At 41.6% G+C, this 12,585-nt stretch overlaps 1 protein-coding gene across 1 annotated transcript in view; it reads right to left on the bottom strand.

Annotated features, from left to right (window-relative positions):
* Window positions 1-12,187, bottom strand: part of LOC139479181 (protein draper-like) — a 44,218-nt gene extending 32,031 nt beyond the window's left edge. Inside the window, exons 1-4 of the mRNA XM_071261986.1 lie at window positions 12,106-12,187; window positions 6,771-6,869; window positions 2,761-2,913; window positions 346-438 (exon numbers count right to left, since the gene is read on the bottom strand). Coding sequence (XP_071118087.1) covers window positions 346-438; window positions 2,761-2,913; window positions 6,771-6,869; window positions 12,106-12,166 — 406 coding nt within the window. The 5' untranslated portion in view covers window positions 12,167-12,187. The remainder of the gene's footprint in view (window positions 1-345; window positions 439-2,760; window positions 2,914-6,770; window positions 6,870-12,105) is intronic.
* Window positions 12,188-12,585: the final 398 nt, after the last annotated feature.

The following is a 12,585-nucleotide window of genomic DNA, read 5'->3' as shown; positions in this document are numbered from 1 at the left end:
CCTCATTAGTTCCTGTTTACCTAATCTTTTCACCATCACTGAAGTAATGTCATGCAACGACGCAATTGTTGAATACAAACAAAATGGTCCCATTTCATGATCATGCGTTAAATGAAATGAACAAGGAACATTTTCAATGGACCATTTAGATTATCTTATATGTAAAAGTCGCGTTCTTCAAATTAATGACAGAGCAAAGTTATGCATGATAATAAGAAAACAAAACACGAAACATGGTCTTACCACATCCACATCCCGATAACTACATCCTGTAATTAGATGGAATTGTGTTTATGTATAATTATTCTCGAAATAGGTTTGGACAAGAAGAAAACGAACACCTACTGTATTTGCATAGTTGACCCATATATCCCCTGCGACAACCATCTGGACATTGAGTCTTGCACAGCTTCCATTGTTTACACCCACACAAAGTACCTGCATTACATGACAAACATAAAAGATGAACTCACGACTAGAAAGGTGTCTTCCTGGCAGTTAATTAACTTGTGCTCGTTTTATACAGCGATGCGAGTCAAACTAAAATCTGCCTGAATGGAACTACAAGTTACGTGGCGTTATCTTTTTTCTATTTGTGATTTGTGTACACTTTGCTGACTGTTTGTTGAGTATCAATCTTTTAGCACTGAATCATAATAAATGTGTTTTTTATTACTTTCAAATTAACACTAGCGATTAACCACATGCCAATAATGTGCATAAGTGTTAACGTATGATGATAGTTTGAGTTAAACATTCAATGTTTCGTAGATCTGATTCGCCACCAATCGATCGAAGGTCGATCCCGTTCAAGGCGTTCCAGGTCAACAACAAGAGTACGGTATCGTTTGACCCGACACGAAATCGATCACGAAATCGAGCTCAAACGGCCAATAAAAATGTTGCAAACATTCTTCAGGCTAATGGAGGACGAGTTACGAATCAGAAATCGTCTACATGCAGCTCATCGCGTGTTGTGCCTGATTATGGGCCCTGATTCACTTTTCACTTCCTTGGTAGGCGTGGTCGTATCGGTCGACGTCGAAGTGAAGGTCAAACCATGTCGACCTGAGACTTCGTGACAGATTTGGCAGTGGATCGGTTATGTTGTTGGGTGGTATCACCATGAGTGAACGAACCAATCTCAATTTTGTGCAAGGAAGGATTACACTACTATTGGCACAACATGCTGACATCCTTTATTGTCCCGTTTGCAAGGCGCGTGGGTCGACGTTTTGTGTTTCAGGACGACAACACCCTTACTCATCGTGCACCCTACTTCAAGACCAAGCCCCTCCTGTTGCAACCATCAAGCATGCGAAAGACAAAATAGGAAATACAGTCATATTTTTAAATCCAGACCAACATCCTGTTAGCGTTGCAGACCACCAATTTATGCATTAGCCAAGCAGATCATGTGGCACCAGCCAGATTGCTATGAGAAAGGTGTTTGTTCTTATGTTTGGGGGCGGTCGCGTAGCCTAGTGGTTAAATCGATCGCTCGTCACGCCGAAGACCCGGGTTCGATTCCCGACATGGGTACAATGTGTGAAGCCAATTTCTGGTGTCCCCCGCCGTGATATTGCTGGAATATTGCTAAAAGCGACGTAAAACCATACTCACTCACTCACTCACTCGTGTTTGGGGGATTGCACATCGAGATGGCGGCTCTGATCTCAATTGGAACCTTGCAGTAGATGCACTGACTCCTTCCTGTCAGCTTCAAGTGTTTCTGTTTCAAGGAAACGTCAAACCCTTCAAATAACAACCGATGACAGCATCATATGTAGATTATTGAATTTCGAAATTTGGGTAACAGACTTTATCTTCAGAGTCTTCAATTTCATTTCTGGCACCTTGTCGTGACAATGGAGCTGTATATTTTCACACTGATCGGGTCGTTCAGAGAATCTAATTTTGAACTCTATTGTGGGGCAATAGCTGAAAGCCTCCCATACATTTTTGCCATCAACAGTAATGTGAATTATGTTCGGTGGCTTCCCGTTTAACTGAACTGTGGGTGTACATGTTATCCACTACACAGCTCTATGAATCTGTTCATGCTCAAACTAACCTTCTCAAATGACAACAAGAATATAGTACATGCAAATTGTTGTATTTTGGTGTGTTTCATGTACCTCCAGTACATTCTGGATAAAATAGTTGTAATACTATTGCGTGTGTTTTATGAAAGATACCAACTATTGAACTAGAAAATTTCGTGACTACAGCATAAAGGAACCATGTGAAACCACTTTTAGATCTCAAGAATCGGATAGCTGTATCATGAGATAAACATGTAATGGCATAAATGGCGCCCATCTAGGATTTTTAATTGGCCAACGCGTTTTCCAATGAGAATACACATCCCAGTTGTGTTGCTTGTATCATCCTTTTTAACGGTTGTTCAATAATCTGCCCAGCTAACAACCACTTATTCTCACTGCCTCTCTACCTCGATTTTGTCATCCCGTCAAATATGGTTTAAGAGAGACAAAGTTGATTTGAGATAGATATTTTATAATAGCATAAAGGGCCAATACTATACATAGACGCAAGATAAAATCACAAAGCAAACTCACTATTCACTGGTAAACAGACATTTTGATATATACGTGATTTTGTGTATCACGTTTTGAATCTTTAGTCGAATATTTACGGTTTCATCTTGCACTTCCCAGGGACGCAGATAGAACATATACAATCACGTTGTGTTAGAAATTGATGTTTTATGATAATGTTATAAATGGCATGTGTTACCTGCTGCATATCGAATCCTCAATGTGTTCACTCTGTCTGCAGATTTGATGTCTCTTGCATAAATCATTCTGTGGTAGGAGGAACAAGTCATTATATTTCCATCCACAAGTTTTCGGTTATATGGATCTAGGGTGTGCCCCCTAAGTATGTTTTCTGAAAGCAAGAGGTACAATCAAATAACAACGGCAGCACCTTTGAAGTAGAACTATGTATCCATTTGAACACTTTTATTTTCTATATTATGTGTCCCCTCTTCATTGTTAACTTCATAGTATGTAAATATTTCACCCTGGCATACATAACGAGGAGGCAAATCGTCATCCACTCCTACATGCATATTCTATCACAAATCTGACATACTCACTGAAGGTCAATTGCCACTGCATGTTAATACCTGAATATAAGTCCTATAAAAGCATTCTTAAAAATAAAAAAGCATAGGCTAACTTTGAACTTTTTACTGAGTACATTAAAAGTGCATATTTCTTTTAATTCTTCTCCATTATTCCTTCAACGCTTTGGCCAGTTGTCCAAGTGTCTGTCGCGTATGTTGTCGTTGACGTACACGTCTGTCGAGTTAATCCCACAGATGCTCTATCGGGTCAAGATCAGGATATCTGGAAGGCCGTGGCAAGAAATTGAGGCTTGAATTATGAAGGAAGTCAGCAGTGACACGAGCTGTGTACGGTGCATAGTTGTCATGTTGAAACAACTCCCTATGTTGTTGATAATCGGAAGTAGGTGACATTGAAGATGTAGCGATTTGCTGTCACAGTCCCTTGAACAACCACCAACAAGTCATATCTCCGTGTGAAGGATATGGCTCCCCATAGCTTCAAATGTCCGACACCGAAGCTGTGGACCTGTCGAACGCAGTTCGGTGCAAAACGTTTATTTCGACACTGGAGAGGAAATCGTGATTCATCACTGAACCAGACTCGCCGCCAGTTTCACAAGAGTCCTGTACGGTTTTGGTCCATCGCATACGTTCCCGTCGATGCAATCATTTCAATACAGGGACACATACTGGACTTCTGGGTTTAATTCTCACCTCTCTCAGATGATTCATGTTTGTTTGGGCCCATATCCTCCTCAAACCAGGCATATGTCCTACAGTCCCGGTGGCAGTAGTATGTCGATGACGTAGATGAAAGACTCGAATGTAGAGATCTTGTGCAGGGACGGTGACACTTGGTCTAAAACTGCTCGGATGATTTGATTTGATTTGGGGCGGGTATACCAATCCAATAAACAAGATGTGGTGTTCTGGTGTCCATCTGAGCTTATACCATGATTTGTTATAAAATGACTGATAGTTGGAGGTGTATGTAATCAAGAATTATTACCCATACAAAATGTTGCAAAGGAATATTTACCAAGCAGAAAATGTTTCAGAGAAACATCACACCAAAATTCACTAAGTCGGACATATTTCATGAAAAACGGAAAAATGAAAAATATCAAATGCCCTGATTGGAAAAAGAAACCAATTCATCCCCAGGTCTGTACACCTTCAAAGACCAACTTGTTTCCATGGAAACCAGAATAATCAAAATTATTAAAAATCGTCAAACGTGACGATTTGAACGGAATGACCGAAGGGCGGACGGCTCCCATTCCTATATCCCGCTTTCACTTCCTGGAGGGGTTTACAATGCAGTTTCAATATACATTCACGAAGATAACTCACACAGGTGATTTTGTAATATGAACAGCATGTAATGATTTATTAGCTATTAGGTGCTCTGATAACAATTAGGTACTCTTTTAGGGACACTTTTAGTTAATTATAAATAACGCTCCACGTCTACGCGAAGTAGGTATGCAAACTGGAATGGCACAACAAATCTACAGCATGGCAACATTGAGGCTGACGTCACGTTAACAAGACAGTCATATGGTTGTGGAGCTTCGGAATCAATACCAAACTCCCTCATAAACAGCTTGGACAATTCCTGGGTTGACCAATCAGTGGTAGAGCCGTACATCACAGGATCCGGCACCGATATCCAACAATACGCTCAAGTTTCCTTCCACGTCTCCGTCATGCAGGCATTGTTTGATGTAGACAGCATCTGAAGTTCGGAAGACAAGTCTTGGAGAGTATGCTGTTCACAGAGTCCAGGTTTCATCTGGACAGCTCTCATGGTCGTGCAAGGGTGTACAGGTGTCCGGGAGAACGTTTTAGCAACACTTGCGTTGCTATGAACTAGAACACAACTAGCTGTTTCTCCCAACATCTTTCCCACAGAACATGTCTGCGACAGGACCAGAACAAGCTTGTAACGCTCGCTCTTCAGCCTAGAACATCCCATACATGTTGGTGTTTAATCGGTGACATGTCTGGAGATTTGGCTGGCAAGAGCAATGTTGCGACACCTTCCTGCCTCAGTCAGTCGACTGCAGCACTAGCTCTGAGTTGTCATCCTGGATCTCAGACTTCTGACCAACGGGCTTGTCAAATGGTATGACCACTGGACATAAAACGTGGTCCACATAATGTTGATGATCAAGTTCACTTGCACGATCTTCCAATCCGTCCTGTTGTCATATAGGATGCCAGCTCAGACCATGCTGCCACCACTGTACATAAAGTACTCTTCGACTGTTGCCGGATAGTTCCTCTCTCCACGCTGTCTCCAAACACGTCCTCTACCATTTGTAACGCGTAAACCGAACATCAATTCATCGAAAAAACATGGCGTGTCTCCAAGTCCACCGTTGACGACCTCCAAACGCCATGCACACTGTTGTCTGAGGCACGTGTGTACCACAGTCATGCACATTCCTCTGGAAGGACGTCTTGAACTCAGAACCTGCAGTTTTCAACCTGTTTCGTATCGCTGACGTCGAAAATCGGCTTCCCGTGGCAGCCTCAAAGTTGTCCCTCATTACTGGTGCAGAAATGAATCTTTTCCTTAAAGCATTGGTGCATCCATATTGATCCTGCCAGGTAATATCTTTCCATGTTGTCTTCCATCTTCCCCAATCGTTTGCCGATATTGTTTCATAAGTCACACTTTTACACATTTACCTAAGTGTCTGACAAAAGCATTCTGAGATTAGCCATCTTCAGTCATGCCTATTATGCGCATTATTTCATTTTCTGTGACGTACACTTTGGGAGGCATATTTTCCTTCGTCGTCCTCGATCAATGAACCATGTGGTTGTGACGTTAACCGGCACGTGTAATTAAAACATGACGTATCACCGTGGACGACAAGCCCTACACGTAAAATGTCCAAAGTTTGCTATGCCCGCTTAGTGACTGGTGCAACAAAGCTGGCCATTACATTTTATATCTGGAACGACAGGGGTTCCCTTAAATATTGTTCCTCGTGTATGTTAACTTGCCTCCAAATTGGACCTAAACGATGTCCATAAATGCTGAACCGCAAAAGAAACGTCACTTCATGAAAATACTTTTCCCACTGTAAAAACAATGCATTTTTGGAGACACCTCTTTTTTAAAATTGGTCTGTATCCAAATTTAGTATTAACGAACCAAAAGTGCCACAAATGTACATATATTGGTCGCCAAAACGTCAAAATCAAAATGCACTTGCGTTTCCTTGTGCCTTTTCTGATAAAATGGACGCCAATACGTGGATCCAACATTCTTGTATCGCTACTAGTGACATGCCAAGACTTACGAAGAATCAGAGAAACCAGGCTTTAGGACGACTGCATGCTGGCCAGACAGCACGAATGGTTGTCAGTGCTTTTAATGTCCACGTGAGAATCATCTACAGATTACAGCAACGATACCAGGTCACCAACAGCTTATCAGAAAAGGCGTTATTTTAAGTAAAAACAACATACAAGTGTTGATAAGTCTAATATTCATTCATCTAAATATATCTGATAACTTTCAAAATGATTTCTAAACGTTTTGCTCATTTCTTACATTATGCGTTCGTGTTGGCCAAAAGATTCCTTATCATCCCTTGTCCAATGTAAACTGACGCTCTAAATGGTGGTTGATCTGGTTATGTAAAATTATTCTTACCATACTGACATCGACTTCCCGTGAATCCAGCCTCACATCCCGACTCACACATTGTTTGGTGAAGGTCGCACTGGCTTTTTATACGGCAGTGGCACTCACCTGTAATGTGAACGCAACCAGAAGTATGAAATATAACAATACCACGGTGAATCATTTGAATCAGCCTAAGGTCTGTTCACACCCGAAGACATAGTGATCTGCATGCTAAAGGAACACACTTAAGGTGTCTACCACACTGTTGACCAACAACAAAAAACAAAACATAAAAAAACACTTATAAAACTAAAACAACCAACAATAACAACAGCAAAACGAAACATCGTCATGTGCGAAGTGTATGTTTACTGCCACTGAGCAATGTGGTGCAGATGTGTTGGCAATACATAATATACACCTATTTTAAACTTACCTTACTCGGACATGCTCGTTTTTACTTAACTTGTTCTTAACAACTGACATATACAAATGTTCACTCTTGGTGTTTGAGCGACGTTATATGGGAACCTAATTTAGTCATTAATAAGTTCTGATTAAACACATAAGTGCTGGTATCTCAAAGATATGTAAAACTTGGTGGGCATAATATTATATAATTAATTACGCTTAAAGTAAGCCCATAGAGCCAGGGCGTTCTTCTACCGCAGGCACGCGTGGATGCAATATTGCACATAAAGCGCACTAGGTAGCTGCATGTTACATGTATAAGCATAAATTGGAAATACGTACACCAGGGCTTGCTTTCCGAAGTAGACCTGTCTCATATACCGACTTGAGTATATAAAAGCGACAAGATCATTCCATGATCAGAAGACATGCCTGCTAAAATCAGAATCCATTGTTCGGTTCCGAATTCATTACTAGCATGTATTTATGAATCACTATCAAATAGTGATAATATCAGGTGTTTACGAAAATGTGAAAGTAACCTGCCCCAACCCATGGCACTCGTCACAAACACATGCAGAGGCAAATCAGTTGTTCACCTAAAAGGCCAAGGACCACATTTTACTTAGGGACGCGTAGAAATAGACACACATGTGCTGATATGATCACCCTTTACTCTTCTTAAAAACCGAGTACTGTTCCATACGACTGTATATTTGTCTACCGCTGCACTCAGCAATATTTCAGTTATTTGACGCCGGCATGTAAATAATCGAACTTTGACCTGAACCAGACTGACCAGTGAGTCCCGCAGCGACGGGGTAAGATGGTAGCAAGTCATCGTGCCTGACCACCCGATCCACTCAGTGGCCTCTTTCAACAAACAGAATGATGGAGACATTATACTTTATAACACGGAATACCCATGGGTGCCCCCCCCCCCCCCCCCCCCCCCGACGTATCTACAGTGACATGGCCGTTCTGACGTTACTGGTAGCCAATGCTCTTTCAATTAAGGATTGACTTTCACTTTGTGTGAGTTCATTGGAGTATGAACCTTCATAGAGTGACGGCCAAACTGTATGAACGTCGGAGCTTGCGATACAATGTTTGGTCCTTACTGTATGAAGGTTCACCATAACCTGCTATAGGACATGGGGATCGGTTTGTCCAGCTCTACTGATCCAACTCCAAATGATGACTGAGCCTTCTCCATAACGCTGTCTTTGGCTACGTTGGAACCCTGAATTTTTTCTCCTTGTCTACGCTAAAAGGCACGACAATCTGTGAAGTCTGGACAGCATCTGGATTCATCAGTGAAATGTACTTGAGCAAAGTCCGGCTCTGTCCAATTGATCTTTAGCTCAATCAAAACGCGTCAAAGGTTTTCAAGCACATCGTGCAGATCGTAAACTTCGTGCCCATGAACGCATGCCTCTGTCCGTTCATCGTGAAATTAAGGTCCTGTAGCTTTACTCAATCGTTCTGAACCGGGATATTTGTGTCGGAATCAAGGTTGTAATATTGCACCCGAGTCCACAGAATGTTTATAATGTATCTTATTGGTACTATTATATTCGTTGGGACCTCCTATGACCTTTTAGCAATATTTAAATCCACAATGGTTGCCAAGATGGAATCCAAGATGACCACCAGCTTATGTTTACTTTCTATGCTGTAACTTTAAAATTACATCTGCAAAAATCTTCAACTCCAAAAATACAAATATCTTTTCTTCACTTGAACATTCTTAGTATCAATCAACGATCAAAGACAAAGCATTTGCAATGCTCCTACAACACTATTCATTTCTACACGTTGAGTATCAAACTTGAGCAATCAAGTTTATCCAATCATGCATCCTTGGCATTTTCACAAACTTCTTCCTCCATGCAAACTTGTTTCTTCTGCACTGACACAGGTCACTCCTCGTGCATGCTGATTTCTTACATTAGCATAATGTGAGTACATCAACTGCAAATGGAGATGGTTCTGTTGACAACAGTTAGCGAGTAAGTTGGGTTTAATGCTACACATGACATAACTCCACACAAACGTTTCCCCATTCAGACAAATTTGCTGGGCGGCAGAAACATCGTCAACTGTTCTTCTCCAACATGTTTGCTGGGCGGCAGAAACATCGTCAACTATCCGTCTCCAACATGTTTGCTGGGCGGCAGAAACATCGTCAACTATCCGTCTCCAACATGTTAGCTAGGCGGCAGAAACATCGTCAACTATCCGTCTCCAACATGTTTGCTGGGCGGCAGAAACATCGTTAACTATCCGTCTCCAACATGTTTGCTAGGCGGCAGAAGCATCGTTAACTATCTGTCTCCAACATGTTTGCTAGGCGGCAGAAACATCGTCAACTATCCGTCTCCAACATGTTTGCTGGGGGGCAGAAACTCGTTCAATCTGATTAATACCGAAAGGTTCGTCTTGCGTATTAAGTTGGTTTTTTTCTTGAAAAGACAACACAGAGTAAGTTAGGCAGGATGCAGTGTCAACTGTTCAGTCATACCGAAATGTCAGTTTCGAGTTGTGTGTCACTTGGGAAATGTCAGTGTGGGGTTATGTTTGAGTAGGGAAAGCGCAGTGTGGAGTTATGTCCGGGTTGATAAATGTCAGTGTCGAGTTATGTCCGACTGGGAAATGTCAGTGTAGGGTAATGTTCCAGTGGGAAATGTCAGTGTGGGGGTCATGTGCGAGTGGGGATATGTCAGTGTGGAGTTATGTCCGAGTGGGGAAATGTCAGTGTGGAGTTATGTCCGAGTGGGGACATGTCAGTGTGGAGTTATGTCCGAGTGGGGACATGTCAGTGTAGGGTTATGTCCAAGTGGGGAAATGTCAGTGTGGAGTTATGTCCTAGTGGGGAAATGTCAGTGTGGAGTTATGTCCGAGTGGGGACATGTTAGTGTGGAGTTGTGTCTCAGTTGGGAAATGTCAGTGTTGAGTTATGTCCGAGTGGGGAAATGTCAGTGTTGTGTTGAGATCAAATGGTAGCCATGTTCGCATTGGGGTACGTCCTTATCGGGAAATGTCCGAATGGAGTGGCTATGTCTGACTGGGGAAACATTTTTGTGGACTTATATCATAGAGAAAAAATCAGATTGGGGTTATGTCCGAGAAGAGTGAGTGAGTGAGTGAGTATGGTTTTACGCCGCTTTTAGCAATATTCCAGCAATATCACGGCGGGGGACACCAGAAATGGGCTTCACGCATTGTACCTATGTCGGGAATCGAACCCGGGTCTTTGGCGTGACGAGCGAACGCCTTAACCACTAGGCTACCCGACCGCCCCTATGTCCGAGAAGAAAAATTAAGTGTGACTCAGTGTTTTATAACTCTGCTTCTAAACTGTTCACTGCATGTGCTCAGTGATCACGAGATCACAACATTTACAAATAATAACGATGTAATAACCCTTTATGCAGCCTCAAACAATTATCCCACACAAAACAGTGCTGCCTGTGTTCGTACGTATCTTGAACAAACTAATTCGTCTATCCGTCATACAGGTTGTGTTTGCCTTATCTGTCGTGTTCGCAGTGGCGCTTCAACAATGCAAGCATTCAACTGTATGTGAGTTAGGAATCACAGTGCCATGGGGGTTTTCAACAAGAAGGAGCCAGCGATTTTCACAACAACGCAAACCTTGATATACATTCCCATTTAATCAATGGAAAATATGTTTAATTTGCGGATTAACATATTGCTTTTATTATCGGTTTGAGGATCCAGGTGATGCATATTAATGTATTTGAACTATTTCAAAAGGCGATCAAACAAACAGAACGTAAAATGATTTCAGAGAACATACTTTTGTGTGTGGAGGTATGATAGCTGTGGATCTGCAGGTTAATTGGTCTTGGGTTTAAAGCCCGGCATGCGAGTATAAAGAAGGAGAGGCTTGTCCTTCTTGTGTGACACCAACTGTCTTAGGTACAGTGTCTGGTAATATTACAATGTCTGGTAATATTGGTCGGGAGTTACCATAAAGTCTGGGGACAAACCTGTCACATGCTCAGGCAGAAATACTCAAACCCTTCCGCTTTCTGGGTTGTTGCAAAGAAAAGTCTACCAACGTCACCTTTCAAAACCAACATGGAGGGAGAGCATTAATATTTGAGAATGAGAAGCGGACAGACTTTTGTAGCTATTATTTTGGTATTTCCTCTAAGTCGAAAATCTTGTAAAGAAAATGAGCAGTCTGATTGGTAGTTTACATGCAGACAAGTTGTAACATGCGGACACACGGTCAGTTAAAGTCCGACAGGAAAAAAAAAAATCCTATATCTGCCCAAAGCAGAATCCATTATACGATACCTAGAATATAATAAGCGTGAGATTATGAATCACTGTACAATAATGATGATACCAGGCGTTTTAGTTTTTCTGGTCCAGACACCGATATTAACAGGCTTGTTGTTTTTCGTTAAACAAGATCCATTAGGTCACGTCACTCTCTTCCTAATAACATAATCATATTAAATCTTCAGAGTATAACTGTCATCCTACAATTGCTTGTGTGGGCCGTTTTCCTGCACTAAGTGACCACCTTTTCATCGACCTCGAGCCTAGTGTAAGCTGATCCTTATTCGCCCGCGCTGGTTTCTTGAAATTACGGCTTCAGTTTGTCTCGGATTCTTTCGTAGGAAAGAGATTAGAATATATGTTTATTTTAACGCGAACTACATAAGCCTAAACAAGGCACCACAGGGCTATTTTATTGGACAGCAAATATTCTAGATTTGCGAAGTAAAGTTACCCCATATGGTAATGTACGTTTATTGATTATACAGAAGGATAATAAGACATAGATTTGCATCCCTCACCGTACGTGTGACGAACGTAAACACATACGCACTTATTTACATGTGCATCAGATGTAGGAAGGACGGAGCCAGAGTGAAAACATTGCTTACATTATTATATAATTCCTACTTACCGAGGCTTAGCCTGCACTGCAACAAGAGAAACCATATCGCAATGACATATGATACATCCATTCCGAAACCACAACACACTGACCTGCGAGTACTGTGTAACTACTTACTATAGTATGTGCATTCTGGATTTAAAGGTCGTTATCGGGCGTGTCAGGCTGAGAAAGTCGGAACGGGCCGCGATGGTGGGATTGCTAAAATAGGATTATGGAACTTGAAAAACAAAATATGTTTGGGGCGTTTTATTGAATCAGGAGAACTGACGAAGAAGAAAACAGTATTTAACGACTGAATGTGATCACTATTCTACAGATATCTTTTCTGTTTATTTTTGAAGTCAATATGATCACCAGCTTTGACTACTCGTCAGTTTACTTCTGTAGTGTCATCAGTCACCACCAGAAGGACAACAAGTGCAGTTCTGGGATGTGTTTCAGAGACAGGATACTTGTTCTGTCACTGCTTCAGAACATACACTTTTA

Source organism: Haliotis cracherodii, unplaced genomic scaffold (assembly GCF_022045235.1).
Source record: "Haliotis cracherodii isolate W230 unplaced genomic scaffold, xgHalCrac1.p SCAF_4, whole genome shotgun sequence".
In the NCBI taxonomy this organism is placed as follows: Eukaryota; Metazoa; Mollusca; class Gastropoda; order Lepetellida; family Haliotidae; genus Haliotis; species Haliotis cracherodii.
The sequence above is the reverse complement of the archived record's forward strand: the minus strand, read 5'-3'. Positions and strand labels throughout refer to the sequence as shown.